General features: G+C 42.7%; 1 protein-coding gene across 1 annotated transcript in view; it reads left to right on the top strand.

Annotated features, from left to right (window-relative positions):
* Nucleotides 1-24,656, top strand: part of agbl5 (AGBL carboxypeptidase 5) — a 191,252-nt gene that overhangs the window by 73,919 nt on the left and 92,677 nt on the right. The window contains 1 exon segment of the mRNA XM_072498931.1: nt 11,426-11,632. Within this exon segment, the coding sequence (XP_072355032.1) occupies nt 11,426-11,632 (207 nt within the window).

Below are 24,656 nucleotides of genomic sequence, written 5' to 3'. Positions count from 1 at the left end.
GTGTGTTTCCTGTTCTTGGGATAGGACTGTGCCTGTTCCTAGTTACTTTTGGAAAGGGGGAAGAAAAGAGCTAGTTGAAGGTACTTGAATGAATGTAGATTCCAAGTAAAAATTGATGGTGGATAAGGATAATCATTGCTATGTACAGATATGTAAAACTTCTTCCTGGTCTATGTGTTCTGTCTGTGTAAGGAACATTTTTATTACTTCTTGGTTACTTTGTGGAATCCGGTGTATATCCATTTCAGCCACTAAGTGGAGCTGATAAATGAGAATGGAGCTAACTAAAGTCATCCTTCTTCAGAGTTATTGCTGGAACAACTCTTGTTCCTCTGATACACCATACACAATGTTGTGTGGCACAACCACTGTGTTAAATGGGATAGATTTCAAACAAATCTAACAACGCAAAACTGGTCATCCATGAGATGCTGTGGGCCATCGGCAGCAGCTGAATTGTATTCGACCACAATCTATAGCCTCATGGCCCAGCAGATCTCTCTACCATCACCATCAAGCCAGGGGATCAGCCCTGGTTCAATGAAGAGCACAGGTTGGTATGCCAGGAGATGTCATCCTGGTGAAGCTACAACACAGGACAATTTTCATGCCAATTAGCAGAAGCAGCAGCAATAGACAGAGCTAAGCGATCCCACAGCCAATAGATCAGATCAAAGCTCTGCAGTTCTGCCACCCCCAGTAATGAACATTGGTGGATAATTAAACAACTCGCTGGAGGAGGGGGCTCCACAAATATCCCCTTCCTCAATCATAGAATTTACAGTGCAGAAGGAGGCCCATTCGGCTCATTGAGTCTGCACCGGCAGTTGGAAAGAGCATCCTACTCAAGCCCATGTCTTCACCCTATCCCAGTAACCCCACTTAACATTTTATTGGGACATGAAGGGCAATTTAGCATGGCCAATCCACTTAATCCACACATCTTTGGACTGTGGAAGGAAACCGGAGCACTTGGAGGAAACCCACATAGATACGGGGAGAACGTGCAGACTCTGCACAAACAGTGACCCAAGCCAGGGATCGAACCTGGGATCCTGGAGCTGTGAAGCAATTGTGCTAACCACTGCTACCGTGGTGCTCTCAATGATGGAAGACCCAAAACATCAGTGCAAAAGGCAAGGGTGAAATATTTGCAGCCATCTATAGTCAAAAGTGTTGAGTCAATGATCCATCTCTGCCTCCACCTGAGGTCTCTAGCATTACAGATGCCAGTCTTCAGCCAATTTGAATTACTCCACTTGGTATCAAAAAATGGCTGAAGGCACCAGAAACTGCAACGCTTTGGGCCCTGACCACATTCCAGAAATGGCACTGAATACTTGTGCTCCAGAACTGGCTTTGCTCTTAGCCAAGCTGTTCCAATGCAGCTACAGCACTGACATCTGCCCGGCAATGTGAAAAATTGCCCAGGCATGTTCTGTCCCCAAAAATCAGGACAAATCCAGTCTGGCCAATTACTACTCAATCAGTTTACTCTTGATCATCAAAGTGATGGCAGGGGTCATCAACAGTGCTATCAAGTGGGATTTACTCAGCAATAACCTCACTGATGCTCAACTTTGATTCTGGCAAGAGCAACTCAGTCCTGACCTCAATAAAACATTATCCAAACATGGACAAAAGAGCTAAACTCAAGAGCTAAGGTGAGACTTGACTGTCTTTTAACTTCAAGGCAGCATTTGACCGAGTGTGGTATCATCGAGCCCTAGCAAAATTGGAGTCATTGGGATGAGTCAAACATCGCACGAAGGAAGATGGTTGTTGGGGGTCAATCATCTCAGTCCCAAGCGTCACTGTAGGATTTCCATCTTCAGCTGTAGAAGTGTCATTTAGAGCCAAAGCCTTAACTCTGCTTCTCTCCAGCGATGCTGCCAGTTTTGCTGAGTTTATCCAGCATTTGTGTTTTTATTTAATTAATTACCTTCTTTCCATCATAAGGTCAGAAGTGGGGAAGTACGTGGATGATTGCACTATTGTCATGTGAGAGTACCTAAGAAATGGGTGTTTTTTATAGAATAACTATCGTGGGTGTACCTTTAAGAAATGGGTGTTTATTACTGCAGTGATGTCAGAGTGTGGGTGGAGCTGGGCTATTTGTCAGCTTTTATTTTCGCTTTGGGCTTGCAGCTTGTTTAGTTTTGTTTTAGTTTTGGAGGCGCTGTAGTCACAGCAAGATGTGTATGAATCTCTGCAAGCTTATGAATGTCCATTTGGTGATTTTAAACGTGGTAACTGTTCTCAGTAGTGAAGTTAAACCTGATGCCTTTCTGTACAATGGGTTCTTTTTGTCTTATGGATGTTAAAAGGAAAGTTTAAGGATTACTTAGAGTGTTGTATTCTTTGGGGGTTGTATTTGAATTGATGGTTGCTAAGATGTTCACTATGTTTTAAAAAGGTTAACTGAGTTCATAGAATAAACATTGTTTTGCTTTAAAAATACATTTAGATTTCAGCTGCACCACACCTGGAGAGTGGGCCGTGCGCTCCCCATAACCACAATCTATTTTTTTTTAAATTAAATATTTTATTGAAAATTTTTGGTCAACCAACACAGTACATTGTGCATCCTTTACACAATATTATAACAGCACAAATAACAATGACCTATTTTATATAAACAAAAAAATGATGAATAAATAATAAATAACAAAAATGAAAACTAGCCCTAATTGGCAACTGCCTTGTCACAAGTAACACTCTCCAAAAATATAATTTAACAGTCCAATATATAATTATCTGTGGCAACGACCTATACATACTATACAGTATATATTAACAACCCTGAGAGTCCTTCTGTTTCCTCCCCCCCCCCCCCCCCCCCCCCGATCCTGGGCTGCTGCTGCTGCCTTCTTTTTCCCATTCCGTCTATCTATCCGCGAGGTATTCGACGAACGGTTGCCACCGCCTGGTGAACCCTTGAGCCGACCCCCTTAGGACGAACTTAATCCGCTCTAGCTTTATAAACCCCGCCATGTCATTTATCCAGGTCTCCACCCCCGGGGGCTTGGCTTCTTTCCACATTAGCAATATCCTGCGCCGGGCTACTAGGGACGCAAAGGCCAAAACATCGGCCTCTCTCGCCTCCTGCACTCCCGGCTCTTGTGCAACCCCAAATATAGCCAACCCCCAGCTTGGTTCGACCCGGACCCCCACTACTTTTGAAAGCACCTTTGTCACCCCCATCCAAAACCCCCATAGTGCCGGGCATGACCAAAACATATGGGTATAATTCGCTGGGCTTCTCGAGCACCTCGCACACCTATCCTCCACCCCAAAAAATTTACTGAGCCGTGCTCCAGTCATATGTGCCCTGTGTAATACCTTAAACTGAATCAGGCTTAGCCTGGCACACGAGGACGACGAGTTTACCCTGCTTAGGGCATCTGCCCACAGCCCCTCCTCGATCTCCTCCCCCAGCTCTTCTTCCCATTTCCCTTTTAGTTCATCTACCATAGTCTCCCCTTCGTCCCTCATTTCCCTATATATATCTGACACCTTACCATCCCCCACCCATGTCTTTGAGATCACTCTGTCCTGCACCTCTTGTGTCGGGAGCTGCGGAAATTCCCTCACCTGTTGCCTCGCAAAAGCCCTCAGTTGCATATACCTGAATGCATTCCCTTGGGGCAACCCATATTTCTCGGTCAGCGCTCCCAGACACGCGAACTTCCCATCCACAAATAGATCTTTCAGTTGCGTTATTCCTGCTCTTTGCCACATTCCATATCCCCCATCCATTCCCCCCGGGGCAAACCTATGGTTGTTTCTTATCGGGGACCCCCCCAAGGCTCCAGTCTTTCCCCTATGCCGTCTCCACTGTCCCCAAATCTTCAGTGTAGCCACCACCACCGGGCTTGTGGTGTAGTTTCTCGGTGAGAACGGCAATGGGGCTGTCACCATAGCCTGTAGGCTAGTCCCCCTACAGGACGCCCTCTCTAATCTCTTCCACACTGCTCCCTCCTCCTCTCCCATCCACTTACTCACCATTGAAATATTAGCGGCCCAATAATACTCACTTAGGCTCGGTAGTGCCAGCCCCCCCCTATCCCTGCTACGCTGTAAAAATCCCTTCCTCACTCTCGGGGTCTTCCCGGCCCAGACAAAACCCATGATGCTCTTTTCAATCCTTTTAAAAAAAGCCTTCGTGATCACCACCGGGAGGCACTGAAACACAAAGAGGAATCTCGGGAGGACCACCATCTTAACCGCCTGCACCCTCCCTGCCATTGACAGGGATACCATATCCCATCTCTTGAAATCTTCCTCCATCTGTTCCACCAACCGCGTTAAATTTAACCTGTGCAATGTGCCCCAATTCTTAGCTATCTGGATCCCCAGGTAACGAAAGTCCCTTGTTACCTTCCTCAACGGTAGGTCCTCTATTTCTCTACTCTGCTCCCCTGGATGCACCACAAACAACTCACTTTTCCCCATGTTCAATTTATACCCTGAAAAATCCCCAAACTCCCCAAGTATCCGCATTATTTCTGGCATCCCCTCCGCCGGATCCGCCACGTATAGTAGCAAATCGTCCGCATACAAAGATACCCGGTGTTCTTCTCCTCCCCTAAGTACTCCCCTCCACTTCTTGGAACCCCTCAACGCTATCGCCAGGGGCTCAATCGCCAGTGCAAACAATAATGGGGACAGAGGGCATCCCTGCCTTGTCCCTCTATGGAGCCGAAAATATGCAAATCCCCGTCCATTCGTGACCACGCTCGCCACTGGGGCCCTATACAACAGCTGCACCCATCTAACATACCCCTCTCCAAAACCAAATCTCCTCAACACCTCCCACAAATAATCCCATTCCACTCTATCAAATGCTTTCCGGCATCCATCGCCACTACTATCTCCGTTTCTCCCTCTGGTGGGGCCATCATCATTACCCCTAACAACCTCCGTATATTCGTGTTCAGCTGTCTCCCCTTCACAAACCCAGTTTGGTCCTCGTGGACCACCCCCGGGACACATTCCTCTATTCTCATTGCCATTACCTTGGCCAGGACCTTGGCATCTACATTTAGGAGGGAAATAGGTCTGTAGGACCCGCATTGTAGCGGGTCCTTTTCCTTCTTTAAGAGAAGCGATATCGTTGCTTCAGACATAGTCGGGGGCAGTTGTCCCCTTTCCTTTGCCTCATTAAAGGTCCTCGTCAGTACCGGGGCGAGCAAGTCCACATATTTTCTATAGAATTCGACTGGGAATCCATCCGGTCCCGGGGCCTTTCCCGCCTGCATGCTCCTAATTCCTTTCACCACTTCTTCTACCTCGATCTGTGCTCCCAGTCCCACCCTTTCCTGCTCTTCCACCTTGGGAAATTCCAGCCGATCCAAGAAGCCCATCATTCTCTCCCTCCCCTCCGGGGGTTGAGCTTCATATAATTTTTTATAAAATGTCTTGAACACTCCATTCACTCTCTCCGCTCCCCGCTCCATCTCTCCTTCCTCATCCCTCACTCCCCCTATTTTCCTCGCTGCTCCCCTTTTCCTCAATTGGTGTGCCAGCAACCTGCTCGCCTTCTCCCCATATTCGTACTGTACACCCTGTGCCTTCCTCCATTGTGCCTCTGCAGTGCCTGTAGTCAGCAAGTCAAATTCCACATGCAGCCTTTGCCTTTCCCTGTACAGTCCCTTCTCCGGTGCTTCCGCATATTGTCTGTCCACCCTCAAAAGTTCTTGCAGCAACCGCTCCCGTTCCTTACTCTCCTGCTTCCCTTTATGTGCCCTTATTGATATCAGCTCCCCTCTAACCACCACCTTCAACGCCTCCCAAACCACTCCCACCTGGACCTCCCCATTATCATTGAGTTCCAAGTACTTTTCAATGCACCCCCTCACCCTTAGACACACCCCCTCATCCGCCATTAGTCCCATGTCCATTCTCCAGGGTGGGCGCCCTCCTGTTTCCTCCCCTATCTCCAAGTCCACCCAGTGTGGAGCGTGATCCGAAATGGCTATAGCCGTATACTCCGTTCCCCTCACCTTCGGGATCAATGCCCTACCCAGCACAAAAAAGTCTATGCGCGAGTAGACTTTATGGACATAGGAGAAAAACGAGAACTCCTTACTCCTAGGTCTACTAAATCTCCACGGGTCTACACCTCCCATCTGCTCCATAAAATCTTTAAGCACCTTGGCTGCTGCAGGCCTCCTTCCAGTCCTGGACTTCGACCTATCCAGCCCTGGTTCCAACACCGTATTAAAATCTCCCCCCATTATCAGCTTTCCCGTCTCTAGGTCCGGAATGCGTCCTAGCATCCGCCTCATAAAATTGGCATCATCCAAGTTCGGGGCATATACGTTTACCAAAACCACCGTCTCCCCCTGTAGTTTGCCACTCACCATCACGTATCTGCCCCCGTTATCCGCCACTATAGTCTTTGCCTCGAACATTACCCGCTTCCCCACTAATATAGCCACCCCCCTGTTTTTCGCATCTAGCCCCGAATGGAACACCTGCCCCACCCATCCTTTGCGTAGCCTAACCTGGTCTATCAGTTTCAGGTGCGTTTCCTGTAACATAACCACATCTGCCTTAAGTTTCTTAAGGTGTGCGAGTACCCGTGCCCTCTTTATCGGCCCGTTCAGCCCTCTCACGTTCCACGTGATCAGCCGAGTTGGGGGGCTTCCTACCCCCCCCCCCCTTGTCGATTAGCCATCACCTTTTTCCAGCTCCTCACCCAGTTCCCACGCAGCTGTATCTCCCCCAGGCGGTGCCCCCCCACCCATCCTCTCCCGTACCCGCTCCCCCCTCTCCCCAGCAGCAGCAACCCAGTAATTCCCCCCTCCCACCCCCCCCGCTAGATCCCCCGCTAGCGTAATTACTCCCCCCATGTTGCTCCCAGAAGTCAGCAAACTCTGGCTGACCTCGGCTTCCCCCCGTGACCTCGGCTCGCACCGTGCGACGCCCCCTCCTTCCTGCTTCTCTATTCCCGCCATAATTATCATAGCGCGGGAACCAAGCCCGCGCTTCTCCCTTGGCCCCGCCCCCAATGGCCAACGCCCCATCTCCTCTACCTCCCCACGTCCCCCCATCACCACCTGTGGGAGAGAGAAAAGTTACCACATCGCAGGATTAGTACATAAAACCCCTCTTTGCCCCCCACATTCGCCCCACCACTTTGTTTGAGCGTTCTTTTTAATAACCCACTCATTCCAGTTTTTCTTCCACAATAAAAGTCCACGCTTCATCCGCCGTCTCAAAGTAGTGGTGCCTCCCTCGATATGTGACCCACAGTCTTGCCGGTTGCAGCATTCCGAATTTTATCTTCTTTTTATGAAGCACCGCCTTGGCCCGATTAAAGCTCGCCCTCCTTCTCGCCACCTCCGCACTCCAGTCTTGATAAACGCGGATCACCGCGTTCTCCCATTTACTGCTCCGAGTTTTCTTCGCCCATCTAAGGACCATTTCTCTATCCTTAAAACGGAGGAATCTCACTACTATGGCTCTGGGAATTTCTCCTGCTCTCGGTCCTCGCGCCATAACTCGGTATGCTCCCTCCACCTCCAACGGTCCTGCCGGGGCCTCCGCTCCCATTAACGAGTGCAGCATCGTGCTCACATATGCCCCGACGTCCGCTCCCTCCACACCTTCAGGAAGACCAAGAATCCTCAGGTTGTTCCTCCTTGCATTGTTTTCCAGTGCCTCCAACCTTTCCACACATCGTTTCTGATGTGCCTCCTGCGTCTCCGTCTTCACCACCAGGCCCTGTATATCGTCCTCATTCTCGGCTGCCTTCGCCTTCACGACCCGAAGCTCCCGCTCCTGGGTCTTTTGTTCCTCCTTCAGCCCTTCGATCGCCTGTAGTATCGGGGCCAACAGCTCTTTCTTCATTTCCTTTTTTATCTCTTCCACACAGCATTTCAAGAACTCTTGTTGTTCAGGGCCCCATGTTAAACTGCCACCTTCCGACGCCATCTTGGTTTTTGCTTGCCTTCCTTGCCGCTGTTCCAAAGGATCCACTGCAATCCGGCCACTTTCTCCTCCTTTTTTCATCCGTATCCAGGGGGGACTCCCTTCTGGTTTACCGCACAGTGTTTTCAGCCGTCAAAATTGCCGTTGGGGCTCCTATCAAGAGCCCAAAAGCCCGTTTCACAGGGAGCTGCCGAAACGTGCGACTCAGCTGGTCATCGCCGCACCCGGAAGTCAAGACTCATAACCACAATCTATTAAAAGTTGTGGGTCAGGTGAACTCCATGATACACTTTGGGGTTCTCTAAACCCTGGCCCAATACACTATTTGTGGCTCCTCAGATAATGAAGCAGTCCATATCCATATGCAGCAAGACCTGGGCAATATTCAGGCTTGGGCTGATCAGTGGCATGTAACATTCGTGCCATCTCCAGAAAGAGGGAATCTAACCATTTCCCCTTGACATTCAATGACATTGCCATTTCTGAATCTCACACTATCAACATCCTGGGGGTTACCATTGACCAGACATTTAACTGGACCAGCCATATAAATACTGTGCCTACAAGAGCTTGTCAATGGCTAGGAATTCTGCAAAGAGTAACTCATCTCCAACTCCCCAAAATCTGTCCACTATCTACAAGGAGCAAGTCCGAAGTGTGATGGATTGCTCTCCACCTGCCTGGGTAAGTGCAGCTCCCACGACACTCAAGAAGCTTAACACCCTGCAACTCAAAAACTTCCTACGAAAGGAGACAAGGACTTACACACAACCGTCACGACAGACATTATTGGAAGAGTTACTGGATGCAAGCATATTAGAGAAAGGAAATTGTAGTGACATGTATGACCGACTGGTAGAAGGGGCCGACACCGTACTGGACGCAACAAGAATGAAATGGGAGGAGGATCTGGGGATCGAAATAGGGTGGAGACTCTGGAGCGAAACACTGCATAGGGTCAACTCCACCTCCACGTGCGCAAGGCTCAGCCTGACGCAACTAAAAGTGGTACATAGAGCCCACTTAACAAGAACTCTTATGTGGAGGTTCTTCCCGGAGGTGGAGGATGGATGTGAACGGTGCCAAGGAGGCCCGGCCAACCATGGCCACAGGATCTGGTCTTGCCCCAGACTTGCTGGGTACTGGACAGCCTTCTTCGAGACAATGTCCAAAGTGATGGGGGTGAGGTTGGAGCCATGCCCGAAAGTGGCGGTCTTCGGGGTTTCAGACCAGCCAGATCTGTTCCTGGGGAGGAGGGCAGTTGCCCTTGCCTTTGCCTCCCTGATCGCCCGCCGTAGAATCCTGTTCGGCTGCCGGTCAATAGCACACCAAAGCTGCAGACTGGCTGTCCGACCTCTCTGAATCCCTCCAAATGGAGAAAATCAAATTCGCCATCCGAGGGTCAGACGACGGCTTCCACAGAACGTGGGAGTCATTCACCCAATTGTTCCGGGATTTGTTTGTGGCCAACGAGCAGAATAATAGCCAGGTAGTCGAGAACCAGGGGAAAGCAGCCAAAGCATGCAAGGGAGAGATAGACCGGGAGTGGGGGTGGGGGGGGGGGGGGGAGGAGAGACAGTTCAATCTAAGAGGAAGGAAAGGCGAACCACTGGGGGGGGGGGGGGGGGTGGAGAGGAGGGAAGAGACTGGGAACAACAGAGGGAAGCTTGGGGGGGGGGGGGGGGGGCGGACACAGGGAAACGTTAAGCAGAGGACGGGACAACGGCAGCGAAATCCGTCCAGGATAAGCGAGGAGCAAGACCGGCACCAGACCCATTCGAGGATTGCCCTCCGGAAATGTCTCTCCGGCACAAACAGATGCCTACTTATGTGTGTAAATAATTTTGCCAAGTGTACAGAGTTGCTGCGGCTGGGCGGGTGCATTATACCCTACCAGTTAAATTATTTGATTTTGTTCTTCTCTCGTGTTGTTACTGTTTTTTTTTCTCTCCTCCTCTCCCTTTGTGATTTGTGTTTGTGTGCCCTTCCCTTCTATATAGATATATATATCATATCCTGTGTACATAATGGCAAATATACTTTGTTCAAAAATCCAATAAAAAACCATTTATAAAAAAAGCTCAACACCATCTAGGACAAAGCAGCTTGTTTGATTAGCCACCTTCAACTCGCTTTAATACTGACGCACAGTGACAGCAATGTGTACCAGCTAAGATGCATTGTAGCAACTCATCAAGGCTCCTTCAACAACATCTTCTAAACTTGTAATCTCTACCACTGAGAAGGACAAGGGCAGCAGATGCATGGGAACGCCTGCAAGTTTGCCTCCAAGTCACACACCATCCTGACTTGGAACCATATTGCCATTCCTTCACTGTCACTGGGTCAAAATCCTGCAACTCTCTAACAGCACTATGGGTGTTCCTGCAGCACATGAACTGCAATGGTTCATGAAGGCAGCTTACCATCACCTTCTCAAGGGCAATTAGGGATGGACAATAAATGCTGGCCTAGCCAGCAACATCAACAGCCCACGGTCGAATAAAAAAGCATAACTAGCTACTGATTCAGTAATGCTTGTTTATTTTTCAAAAAGCCCTTGGATTGCAACTAGTTTCAACTGAAAGTATCGGTGTTGCTAATTGTGAGCGATTGCACTATATGTTAAGCGAACATATTTAAATAAAGGAGTCCTAAATGACACCACCGGCTTTTTAGCACTGTAATGATCCTATCTGAAAATACAAGCATCTTTTTGACGAGTGGAGAACACATTATTGACACCTCCTTTACCTTATTCAAAGCAAGGGCGGCATGTGGTGCAGTGGTTAGCACTGGGACTACGGCGCTGAGGACTTGGGTTTGAATCCCGGCCCTAGGTCACTCTGTCCGTGTGGAGTTTGCACATTCTCCCCATGTCTGCGTGGGTTTCACCCCCACAACCCAAAGATGTGCAGGTTAGGTGGATTGGCCACACTAAATTGCCCCTCAATTGGAAAATAATAATAATTGGGCACTCTAAATTTAAAAAAAAAAAAAGATTTTTTACAATTCAAAACCAATCATTTAATTCCAGAATGTAAAATTAAAGACAGTAATTTCTGGCTGATGCATTCTGAACTTTTTGTATGTGTTTATTTGTTACCCTCCATCTATCTGATGCAAAGACATGAGAATTTAGAAACATTTAGAAGCGGGTTTGAGTACGGTTTTGCTTTGGTGCCTTAAGCAAATTTCTGGAGCGAACCAATTGTAGAAAGCAATGTGTACACAAAAAGGTGAGTTAGATGTTAACCTAGTTTGTACATAGAAGCAAATTACTGCGAATACTGGAATATGAAACAAGAACAGAAAATGCTGGACAATCTCAGCAGGTCTGACCGCATCTGTGGAGAGAGAACAGAACTAATGTTCCGAGTCTGGATGTCAAAGTTGAATTGTACATAATTGTTTCAGGTAGAAGTTGCATGTAGAATTTATATTTTCTGTTAATTAATTTTGTCGTATTTGTGTTTTGTTCATTTAGAAACTAGAGCACAGGAGAAGCGTCGTCAGCATCAGGCTGTGATGAGAGCAGCAACAGTCAACACCCCCAGCAGCCAGCATAGCTCTTCAACCCATCGGCACATGCAATGCCCAGCATCTGTCTCCCTCAACCTCTCCAAAGACCCATCCCAAGTCCAGCCTTCCAACTTAAGGCCTTGCTCTCTTCCAACCTCCTTCAAAATGGCAGGTTTGTATGCAATCCAAACTTCAAGCATTTCCAAGTTTTACCCCTCTATAAAATCCATGCCCAAGCCAAACCTGTTGAACAAAGCCTTCAGCAAACACCTTTCACCTCTGCTTCACCCCAACCTACCTTCCATGGGGTTTCTGGGTGAAAGAAACAGCATTTTGGCAACTTCATTTGACATCAGTAGCCAGCAAGGAAGGGAAAATCAAAATTGAGGAAAAAAGTATGGTAACCAAAAGAAAAATTATGTAACTTTATATTTTCATTGTGAAAAGAACTGTTCTAAAAGACTGAACTTGAGTATTACTGAAAAGGGAGATCTTTGTTGAAGCTGCAAAACTCAGAACATAATGAATAACGTTAGATTCTACAATTGGACTGCATTTGGTAAGTGTGCTAAGAATTACACCAAATACCAATGTAAGATTATGATTTAGGTTCTCAATTTGCATCATTTATGGTTGCTGGAAGCCACGTGTAATCGTACCTGTCCTCTGCAGACAATAGGAACATGTCCAGGCATTGTGCCTTTTTTTAATTAAACAAAAGTGCGGTAGACAATAGTTCCCAGGTACATTCTCAATGCCAAAGCTTTGACCAATCAGCACTCTTTTCTCATGCAGTGCAAATTGTTGTTCGCTTTGAAGTTTGGTATTCTTGCATCTGTGCTGACGAGTGCAAGATGAAAAGCTTCAACAACATCTAATTTTTTCAGCAATACTCATGTTTTAAAAGGGAGGACCCAGTATGAATCCATTGTTCTGAGGGCTTCTTAGTATATTGGTTGATATCAGTTCCACAAGCTGGTAAGAGGCCAGTTCAACAAGGAAGTACAATATTAAATTTATCTCTCTCATTTCTCCATTTTGGATTATTGACACTAATCAAGAACAACATTCCAGTAAATGTAACTGTGCTGTTCTTCATTGTTGACAGAATTTCATCAAACAAACCTCAGCGAAAGAGGTAAAATATCAAATTGCTCTGTGAAAGATGCTGTTATTTTAGTGGTCTCGCGTGCTAATTTGTGTTCCAACTGCTCAAGCCAGAGGCAAGTTTGAAGTAGTTTTGGATTCTCTTCAAGTACAACCATGTTTTGAACGCTTAATCTTGCCAGTGAGAAAACAATCATTTGCTTACAGGTTTCAATATTATCAGGAATTAAATTACATTAGCATTAGAATATTTAACCAAGACTTAATATTACAACAGATTAATTTGTTAACATTAAATTGCATGTTTGCTCTATTTTCTGTATCTCTCTATACTCATTAACATTTGTCACCCTAATTATTGATTCTAAGGCCTGGGTTTTGTCAGAAAGCCATGGACCTGCCTTCAAGAGTTGCCAGTCAATTGGAGGGCCAGCAGCTCTTCAGTCTCAGCAGGGCTACCAGGGGCGTTGGCCATTGGTGGGACTGCAATTGACCGAGAAATGTAGTGATGGGTGCACCCTTCGGAATCAGTTAAGTGGGGCTGGGTGTTGCTAGGACCAGTCAGATGGGCTCTGACGAGGGACAAGTTAAGCTTGAGACAGCAAAGCAATGTCACCACGGACCCTTGCATGGGCCTCCGCACCTGATTAGAAGCCTATCCCCCACCAAGGGCAGAGGAAGTGGCACAGTTAGCCGCTGGACAGGCGGGCCATCCTTTACTATCTCCATTGCAGGCAGAATGCCACGACGGGCATTCCACCTCTTGATTTTTTTTTTTTGTTTGTTTTTTGTTCCCCCCCATTCATTTAAACTCTTAGACAATTCCTCCACCAAATCCAATTGTAATGTTCTCACTAATTATTTTATTTTTGTTCCTGTGATTTTTCTTTTCTCTTGAATCTTTTCTTTGGTGCTGTTCCATAGCCAGTAGTGATGTCGACCACTTTGTATCTCACTGCCTTTTGCTATGAAAAGGCTATTCTTTATGTGAGAATTGACTGAGTGTAGGAGGCAATTTGATCTGAGCCAGATCCAGTCTTCACTTACATTTTCACATGGAGTGACTGGATAGCAGGGTGGTAGTCCACATTTCCTTTTTATCCTCCTACCTTCTCTTTGCTTTTTGAAAGCTAAGCTCCATTATAGTACCTCAAGTGTTAGCCCAGGTGAGAATAGCTAACTTAGCACAGACCAAAAGTAAAAGCTATGACCTTTCTTGTCTGTGTCTTACTGACCCCACCGTCCTATATGTTTACCCACTGAGCCCTTATTGACTCCAGATCAATGTTTTGAAGTTACAATTTACCAGTGATGTTCAATCAATTTCCCTTTTCTCGAAGTTTATCAGTTGCAATTATTACAAGAGTGTGTACCATAATTTCATTGCCATACATGATGACAGTAGCAGCATTATCAATTGGACATCTGGGAAGTTATCTGAGAAATATTTGAGGTGGTGGCCCATTGGTGCATCATGTTGGAGCAGCATGTTGGAGCAGCATACACATCAAGTTTTAATATATTGCCCTTAGCTTTCCATTTCAATCATGGCTCTTGTGGGGACGACTAAGTGGAAACTAATCATGTGTCTGCATTGCTTGTGTTCTTCCCTGCTGGACAAAGCTGGTATGTCCTCTGGGACTGACTAGTGGGATATCAGTATGCATTTGACAAGAGTGAAAAAAGTCATTGCTGCCTCACTGCGCCGAGGTCCCAAGCTCAATCCCGGCTCTGGGTCACTGTCCGTGTGGAGTTTGCACATTCTCCTTGTGTTTGTGTGGGTTTCTCCCCCACAACCCAAAGATGTGCGGGGTAGGTGGATTGGTCACGCTAAATTGTCCCTTAATTGGACAAAATGAACTGGGTACTCTAAATTTATTCAAAAAGAGTGTGTAAAAAGTGTTCATTCTTTCATGAAATGCATATGAGCTGCTTAAATACAGCATAATTTACTGCAATTTAAAATATAAACGGGTAATGTCTCATTTAGCTATGATACCTTGCTGAAAACCTGATCTCGGGTGATTTCACGAAAGTCATTTTAAAATTCTCCAATTTTCTTTGTAGCATTCTTAGATCTGGAAGTTGTGAGAGAGGACTTAGAGGTTTGCCAATGTAATGCCTCTATTCCAAAAGGGAGAAGCCAGGTGGCTACAGACCAGTCAACCTAACATTGGTTGTGTGTCAGCTTCTGTGGGTCATACTAAAGAAGGAAATAATGGAGTATATTGATAAATATGTGGATGATGTGTGAGAAATTTTTGAAAGGAGTTTGCTGATGTGGAATTTGGAAAGTTTATGAATAAAAATAAGGCATGGTTTAAGAGTGTGGCAGTATAGATAAAGGATAGAAAACAAATTGTGGTTCATGTTTATGTTTTTGCCCGCAGGTATATAAAAGTGGTGTCTCATTTCTCTCATGTTTATTTCACCCTTTTCTTGATAACTCCCCTTTCTCTGAACAAAGTATTCAGACTCTGGTTTGGGACAGCAAATCAAAGTTTGTTGATGACAAAAATGGGAGTATGGCTAACTGATGTAAGCTAACCTAACAGTGTTAGACTTCCATTGCACTTCTGTTGAACATCCATTAGACAGCATACTAGAGTAGTTTGATAACATTTCGGTCGTGAATTTACCCTCTTGCGGGGCTGTCCTTCAATCATTACCTTCCTGTTAAGAGACAACTGAGAGAAGTCTAATGTGTTATAACTGGGCATTTAAGTGTGTAGTCCAGGAAACCTTCCATATGAATCCTCATCAAAAATGTACAATTTTTATAAATGGTGCAGTGTTTTGAAATGCAAAGGTTTGGCTAAAGTTAATCTATTCAGTCTTGCCTCAGTGGTCGCATTGTTGTTGCCTCTGAATCAGATGGCTGTAGGTTGAACCTTCATTCTAAACACCTGAACACATAATATGGGCCAACACCTCAGTGTAACAGGTGCTGTCATTTGGTAGAGAGAAGAAAAAAACCTGTCTACCCTCTCTGATGGACTTTAAAGATGGTGTAATGCATTCAAAGAGCAGTGAAGTTCTCCCATGCACTAGCCAACAATTATCCCTCAACCAACATCACTAAAACAGATTATCTGGTCATTTATCTCATTGTAGTTTATGATACTTCACTGTGCAGAAGTTGGCTGTCACTTTTCCTGCTTTACAGCAGCAAATACACTTAAAAATTGCTTGGCTCTGAAGAGCTTTAGCACGTCCTTAAGTCATGAAAAGCACTATATAAATGCAAATTACTTCTTAGTTAGCTAATGTTCATCCACTGAGTATGTGTGATTGAAAATCCGGGGCTGCCCAGAACATTTGTTGGCTGATTAGAAAGTTGGTTTATCCCTGACATTTGCTAGGATACTTAACCGGTAGATCACTTGGCATTGAAGGAAGCATGTGAATTGATCACTCATGTCATTTTGGACATTTTCAAAAATTTATTTTACAGGATGTGTGCATTGTTGGTTAGGCCAGTATTTATTGCCCATCCCTAGTTGCCCTTCAAAAAGTGGTGGTGAGCTGCCTTCTTGAACTGCTGCAGTCCCTGGGGCTATGTACATACACAGTGCTGTTAGGGAGGAAATTCCAGGATTTTGACCCAGCGACAGCGAAGGAAAGACAATATATTTCCAATTAGGATGGTGAGTGACTTGGCGAGGATCCTGCAGGTGCTTGTGTTCACAGGTATTTGCTGCTCTTATTTTTCTAGATAGTATTGGTCATGGGTTTGTAAGGTGCTGCCTAAGGAACCTTGATGAATTCCTGCAGTGCACCTTATAGATGGGGCACTGCCACTGTTTGTTGGTGGTGGAGGGGGTGATGTTTGTGGAAGGGTTAGCAATCAGCAGGCTGCTTTGTCCTTGATGGTGTTGAGCTTCTTGAGTGTTGGAGCTGCATTTGTCCAGGCAAGTAGAGAGTATTCCATGGTGGTGGACTGGCTTTGAGGGATGGTCAGGAGGTGAGTTACTCGTTGCAGGATTCCTAGTCTTTGACCTGCTCTGGCAGCCACAATATTTATATGACTATCCAATTCAATTTCTGGATAATGGATGTTGATAGTGGGGGATTCAGCGCTGGTAATGACAATGAATGTCAAGCAGCAATTGTTAGATCCTCTCTTGTTGGAGATGGACATTGCCTGGCACTTGTGTGGTGTGAATGTTACTTGCCATTTGTCAGCCCAGGCCTGGATATTGTCCAGGTCTCTCTGCTTTTAGACATGGACTGCTTTAATATCTGAAGTCGTGAACGGTGCTGATCATTGTGCAGTCATCAGCGGACATCCCCACTTATAATTTTATGATGGGATATGTTGGCTCCTTTTGGAGGAAAGTAAGTCAGAAACTAGTGTAATTAACTTAAATTATTTTTATATGTTTATTGTTTGTGGAACTATCAAATTGACCAGGTCGTAGAAGCTGCTTTCATTTTGGTTTTAAACAATTCAAATTTAAATTTTTGAGACTTATTTTTAAAGCTTTCAAGTTTTTAAGCATCCAAAGGTTTAAAACTAACGTAAAATAAAAAGTTACTTCAAATATTATTTTTGAAAATATAACTACTTGAATCATTTTTGGATGTTGTGGCATTAAAATCATCAAACTGATATCCTCTTCCTAATTTCTTTGGTTGTACAATATAATGAGCACCAATGCATAAGTAATCAGCTGAAATGCTGCATTCCTAGAATTGCCATGATTCTACATGATTCATGTACTCATGGAGCACATTGTGAAAGAATAGGTTATTCTCAAGTTAATTTGATGCATGACCAGGAATCATCATTATTGGCACTACATACATGCCAGATTTATTGTAGCTGCAACGTAATATTTTGAACAGAATCAATGTGATGTCATTGTACAATATATGAGTGATAAGTCTTCACTTTCTGTAAGATAAGTTTTCATTAGGCAGTTAAAGTTATTTACTTCATCACAGCTGAGCTGTATCAGTTACATAAACACGTTGCAAACATTTTGAATTAAATTTATTGTGGTTGTAAAATCAAATCTAAAACTACGTGTTGTAGAGTGGGAATGAGTTCCTTATACCAAGTGCTGTCCTTGCTCTGAGGTTCCAAGGTGGTAAAATATATTTTTAGGAAGAAAGATATATGTTGATATTTAATGTGGTCAGTATGTCCCGAATATTGAAGTACTACGTCAATAGCCGAAACTAAAACTTAACATAGCATAGAGGGAATGAGATGTTTCTCAGGTAACTGTTTTTCTCTTTGAAGCTGCTTGTGGACTCTTAATATTAATTTATTGGAATGGTTCAACAAGGAAGGATATACAATCTAAGAGTATTCATTTAAGAAAATTCATTTTTGTAAACAAAACCTATTTGGAAGTAGAATTTTCTCAAAAATGAAAGTGAGCGCAAAAAATATTTCCTAGACTTTACTTTTCACTTTTAAAATGTACAAATTAATCAAGCAAGAGTGAAAGAACATTCAAAATCATGACTGGATATTTTCAATTTGCGATTTTCGAACAAGCTGAAAAGTGTAGGCACTTTAGCAAACACGATTGAAACATCCTCATTTAACTGTCATCGTATATTGTGGAGATAGTGTTATAAATTGAGAACAGGTTGTCATGTAAGGTTCAGGCTGATGTCACTGAAACCTGTAAGCAAATATGGTTGACATTTAAAATTACTTTTTAAAAACTAAATATTGAGCATGGTCTAAGCAATGCATGAATAAGGTTGTTTGTTATGAATTATGACCATCAAAGTTGGTTGAAAGTTATTGGGTTAGCCTACTGATTGGATGTGTCAACACCAGGGACCATATTCATGGTGCCTCTACTTTTACTGAGCATGGAGAATAAAATGCAAGGGAGATTTAATTTTCCTGATTCTTGGGATTGACCACATGAAGTGGGACCAGCAGAGTCTTTTCTGTTCATGTACTTTGCTATGTTCTTATATCTTGAACTTGGTGCAAGATTTTTGAAAGAACTCCTATTTTTATCTCCTTTGTCCTTTTTTGGGTCATATATCAGAAATTAGTTTGACTGGGTTTCTATTCCAATATTATAAATAAACAGTATTTGTTTCACTGACTTAATTTTGTACAGTTGCTATTTTTTAACATTAAATGAACATAATGCCTTGTAACATAGGAAAACTTGAAAAGTAGCCTTATAATAAGGTAATGTGAAATTTACTCCAGTGTAAAAATTGTCACCTTAATGAAAACATTTCAATACTTTTTTTTATTTGTCTGGTTAAGGGAGCAGTTATAGTTTGAGGCTTCAGGTTAACAATCCAAAAACAATTTCATTACTGAACAAAAGGAGTCAAGCTATTTGTCTCTTGACCCTTGAAGTAACTTCCAAGTTTATTCAATAAGCCTATTTCTACTCTGTTTAAAAATCTCATCCCATTAGGAGTTTACCAGAAGAGTAAATTATTTTATTTTGTCATATTGCACTTTATATTAGAATTACTTTGCGCTGTTTGTTTTTATTGGCAAATATCTAGAAAAACTCTAACCTATTAGATATCTTTTTGCACTTGAACAGATAAGTGAAGAATCAAACCATATTCGTGAATTCTAATGTTCAACATAAACATCAAATTTGTCATGCGTTTAAGCAATTGCCATTAGATTGCAGTTGGAACTGGACTAATTTGAGAGAGAATAAATGGGCTGAATTGAAACGACCAGCAATAATACTATTTCTTTGAAGTCTGTCATGCTAATGAACATAATGAGTAAAAAAATAGTTGTGCTACCAAAATCTGTTTGTGCAGATACAGCAGAAATTGATTTTGAATTTGAAAATACTTATTGCACACCATAAACTATATCTTGCTCTAGAGTAGCATAAATAGATCCATAATCAAGATTGTAGAAACACTTTTGAGTAAACCATAGGAATTCTTCACTACTATAATGCACATACATACATTTGGCAATAATTTGATACTGAGTAAAATATAAACTTTTTTGGAGGAAAGATTTCTTTCGGATTCAAACGATTAGAGTTGAATTACTTCTCCCACTCTGAAGAGTGAAGCACATGCTTTGATCATCTGATACCTACCAGATATGCTGGAAATATAAGGGTTGAGTGCCACTGACCCTTTGTCTTGTCAATGTTCCTGTAAATTCTCATCTCTAACATGTATTAGTTGATTCACATTTGAATATATTGCACAGAAAAGCTTTAACTATAGATCTAATACGAAACATCATTAATAGTTTTATGATGGTGTTTTCCTGTTGGTTGACAAATTTCATTGATGTAACTTGAGGCCATTTTGTTTTTTGTGGTGTGGTCAAAAACATTCTTTACGGCAACAATTTAAAACTTGAGAACCAGGACTAAACTGGATCAGCTTTTTATGCATTTATAATCTGATGATCAGAGGATAGTTTTATTATATACAAAATGCATGTGTGCACATTTGAATTGTTTCATTTGGAGTCTAATTTTGCTTTGATTAATAAACTGAACAGCAATCCAATAGCTTTGATTGACCAATTATGTAGTAAGCTTCAACTATCCAATTCTAGCACTTTTTTTCCATGTAAAATTATTGACTCTATGCTGTAATGACAGAAAATGAATTAAAATAACATTTTTTGATCTGTTTATGTTGAATTCATATAAGCAATGTGGAAAGTTAATCTGAGTAATTATATTCTTGACCCTGTAGTGTCAAAGATAAACTTCTATAAATCTTTTTTTCAAAAATATTTTGATAGATGGGCTTTTTATTCCAGTCTTTTACTAATTCCTTTTCAGTGTTTAGTACTAGCTCCACCCCTTTTATGCTAGTCTGATTTACTAAATTACATTGATTTGATTTGACAGCTTGTGGGAAATTAATTTATTGATCTATGCCTTTTCTTGTTGTAATGACATCGCTTCTGTTTTTAAAAAATTGTGTTTGTGTTGGTAGTTTTCCAAAAATGCCAGCTTGCCTTGTGCAAACATTCATGAGACTTTATAATTATCTACATTTAGAAAGGCAACAGAGCAGTCATAAATCAGTGATTTTTGTAACTCTGCAAACATTGCCCAAATTATAACCCTTTCAGTGACACCAGTCTATACATCAGCTGAAACCAATGCCTTCAATATGGCATTAATACATAATTATATTTTCACTGCTTTACTTTTTTGCTATTAATTTCACTGTGATATTCTGTGAAAGGAATTTATGTAGTGTGTGTTGTTTTTGCAATTTCTACTTAATGTTTGTGTTCAAAATAAATTTTCATCATGGTTTGTTTCTTCCATGTAGCATTCTCAGAGTAGAGAGTGCAAACGTGACGTGCCACTGCTACACTGTAAGTGACCACTGATGGTAGAAAGAGAATTGAGGGATTAAACCTTTCCACTAACCTCACTTTCGTGGAAGAAGTAAAAAGCAAAATGTTGCGGATTCTGGAAATCTGAAATATAAACAGAAAATGCTGGAAATACTAAGTAAGCCTGGCAGCATCTGTAGAGAGAGAATGTTTTCTGGTTCTGATGCAAGGTTATTGATCTGAAACATTAACTCTGTTTCCATTTCCACAGTTGCTACCAGACCTGTTGAGTATTCTCCTGATTTTCCCATTGTCTCAATTCAATATTTTCCCCCTGATACATCAACTATAATTGGAAGCATGTCTAATTACAAAATGTCAACTTTACAGCAAATACATTTTTACACTAAATATATCATTATACATCTGACTTCATAGAGTCATTGATGGGTTAAAGATGGATGCATGAAGTGTTAAACTGTATTATTTAGTCATCTTCACATAGACTTTGTAATGTGCTCAACATATGTGCTCAACAATAACTTATCAATTAACATTAGAAATAATTTTGTGTTCTGCTGATTACTGTTTTGGTTTTGAAAGTTGTTTAAATGCAGTTATACATGAGGATTGCAGTGAAACAAAGACCAGACAAAATTAATGATTGATCCCCTGTGTTGTAATATCCTAGAATATGAAGTATGCTGCTCAAGGGGGGTTGGGATGAAATTGCAGAACTGTTCATGGAACAGGATAATGTACGAACAATTCAGAAAATGGGAAAGTTATAAAATGACAAACCACCTATCATAAAATGAGGAACCTATGGTCACTTAAAATAACAAAACTGACATATGTGCTCTTGCAATTAGAGGAGGGGTGACTGTTGTAATGTAATTCCATCATTTATAACAGCAGAAGTACAAAAGCAGTCAGGGCAATGTTGGAAAGCATTAAATTTGTCTGTTGTCACTTATTCAGTTCCCCTTTTCACTTGATCATTTGCTATGTTTGAGAAAAGCCTTCTGGTTTTACTGTGAGTAGGTCACATTTTCATGCCAATTACTTTTTTTGTGTAATTTGAATGTTCTTGTTATCTTTTTGTCATTTGTGTGGAGTTTGTGAAATTGCCTCAAATGTGTGTTTTTGGTAAATAAACTTTATTTGTATGTTTTTGAAAAAAATATTTTCTCTTGCATTGTTCCTTTCTTTCATGTGTGATTATGTGTGGACATATGATAACTAAAGGATATAAATCACAAATTCAAAAGCACAATACTGTGGATGCTGTATAGCAGGTCACGCAGCATCTGTGGAGAGAGAAATGGAGTTAACGTTTCAGGTCAGGGACCTTTCATCAGAATTGGGCAAAGTTAGAAATGTAATAGGTTTTGAGCAGGTGACAAAAAGAATAAAAGATAAGGTTTGTGATGGGGTGAAGGGTCAAGTAGGAGAGAATAAATGACAAAGTTGATGGTGCAAGGCTAAAGTTAGTGGCAATGGGATAAATAAAGAAACAAAAGGTATGACTGGCAGGATAATGAATAGATGCTGTCTGAAAGTGAAGAAAAAATGAGAGAGAAACGACAGTGAGAAATGAACAACTCACCACTATCAGAAATACCGTGCGCAGAGATTTTTTGCAAATTGCTGGGTGGAAGTGAAATGTCAGTGTTGACTCTAGGTTTGTCGATGGCTTATACGCCATCACTGTACCTCGGTACGAGTGACAATAAACAAATCCAATCCCTATATTAGGCTGTCCAAAACTGAGGACATCAGCTGCCGACCAGTAGAGGTGCTGCGGATTGTTAGCTGGAACAGTTGCCCTCTTTTTCTGCTTCTCTCGTTTTCTTTCAGTGGCTAATCTTGTTGTTGAAAGGTCTTTACAACATTTTTGATGATTAATTGTCATTTTGGTCATGACTGGGCATTTGTTTCCCAAGTGTTGATATTAATAAGGTAGATCTTCATAGAGGCTTTGCAATGGTCTTTGAAACATCTCCTTTAGCCCCCATGTCAACAAGATCCCCAAAGTAGTAGAACACCTGTTTGGGCAGTTTTAAGTATTGCACCCTGAATAAATGTCCCATCCATCTCCACTTTACTCGGCATATCTGCATCTTGGAGGATGCGCACTTTTTTTCTTTAGTCCCTGTACTTGAGTTGCAAGATCCATCTAAGTCAACATTGATAATGTTGTTCAAGCTTCAGCATGGTAGAGAAGTGTTAGGAGAATTACTGACCAATGGACTTTTGACTTTGGTGTCAGGTCTGACAAACATCATTCTTGAAAACTCGAGTACTATATATGATTGACCAGAGGTTGAGCCAGCATATTGGATTTGGTGGTGTAGCTATTCATCAATGTCCGCTTTTTGGGATAGACAGCTTCCAAGATATGGAAAGTGAGGGATATTTTCCAACTTTTCATGCTTCTCAACTGAAGGCGTTAGATTTGATACAGTTGGTGCTTAAAGCTGTACTGCTGAATTATTAATTATTCGCAGAATTCTGCAGAGACTGCCATGCCAGAATGGGACTCCTGAGCCCCACAATACAAAGAATTGAGCACTGTTGTCTCACAAGACAGAGACTGCCACATAGAGTAGAGGACTTTGTCTTGCTGGTGTTCAGGACATGTCTCATGCTCTTGTTCACTTTGGTGAATGTCAACTATCTGTTGTAAGTTCTTTTTCAGGGTTAGTACTAACTTCTGCAGCTTTAGCATACTGTAGTTCTATAATAGACATGGTTGCTATCTTCATTATGGTCTTCAGGCAGTTGAGGTTGAAGAGTTTATTATCAATGTGATAAGTTATTATCATATCTGGGGGAGCCTGTCAGTAGTAAGTTGCAGCATTGTTGCAAGCAAGATGGACATGACCTGTCCCTATGTGATGCCACGTTTAACAAGGAAGAGGTCTGCTGCGGAACATAGTGAAATACTGTTATTTGCATATTGCCTTGTAGGCAATGGATGATGTTTGTGAACTTAGCTGGGCATCAATATTGCTGCAGCACCTTCTAAAGCAATTGCTGAGTCAAAGGCTTTGTGAGATTGAAGGAAGCCATGTAGAAAGGAATATTCTGGTTTGTGGTTTTCCTGAAATTGAAATGTTACACCTCTGCTGAGTCGGAGGTCACACTGGAACTCTTAGAAGGACCTCTGAAATTGACAAGAGGTGATTAAGGAGTAACCCAGTTTGAACTTTGCAAACTAATGAGAGCAATGCTCTGCCCCTGAGGTTATTACAGTTCAACTTGCCACCTTTCTTGGAGATTGTGGTCAATTGGGCAATACAGTGGCACAAGTGGTTAACACTGCTGCCTCACAGATCCAGGGATCCCTGGTTCAATTACGGCCGTGTCAAGTTTGCACGTTTTCTCCGTGTCTGCGTGGGTTTCCTCCAGGTGCTCCGGTTTCCTCCCACATTCCAAAAGACATGCTGTTAGGTAATTTGGACATTCTAAATTCTCCTTTAGTGTACCCGAACATGCGCCGGAATGTGGCGACTAGGGGCTTTATGCAATAACTTCATTGCCGTGTTAATGTAAGCCTGCTTGTGACAATAAAAATTATTATTATTAGATGACAAGACTCTTCTAAAAGATACAGTGGAAGTTGTGAGGAAACTCTCCAACACCTGTTGAAAGGAGCATTTTGTAGAACTACCCAATCTAAACTCCATGGTGGACATGCACCTGTTGGAGAATCTCCCACTACATACAATTGGACTAGTGCTGAGTTTCTATTGAATTTAGATTTTTAGTCCTAACAAGCAAGTCACGGTTGCAGAAGGAGGCC

Source organism: Scyliorhinus torazame, chromosome 4, assembly GCF_047496885.1.
Source record: "Scyliorhinus torazame isolate Kashiwa2021f chromosome 4, sScyTor2.1, whole genome shotgun sequence".
Classification (NCBI taxonomy): domain Eukaryota; kingdom Metazoa; phylum Chordata; class Chondrichthyes; order Carcharhiniformes; family Scyliorhinidae; genus Scyliorhinus; species Scyliorhinus torazame.
This window is presented reverse-complemented; position numbering and strand designations above follow the sequence as displayed.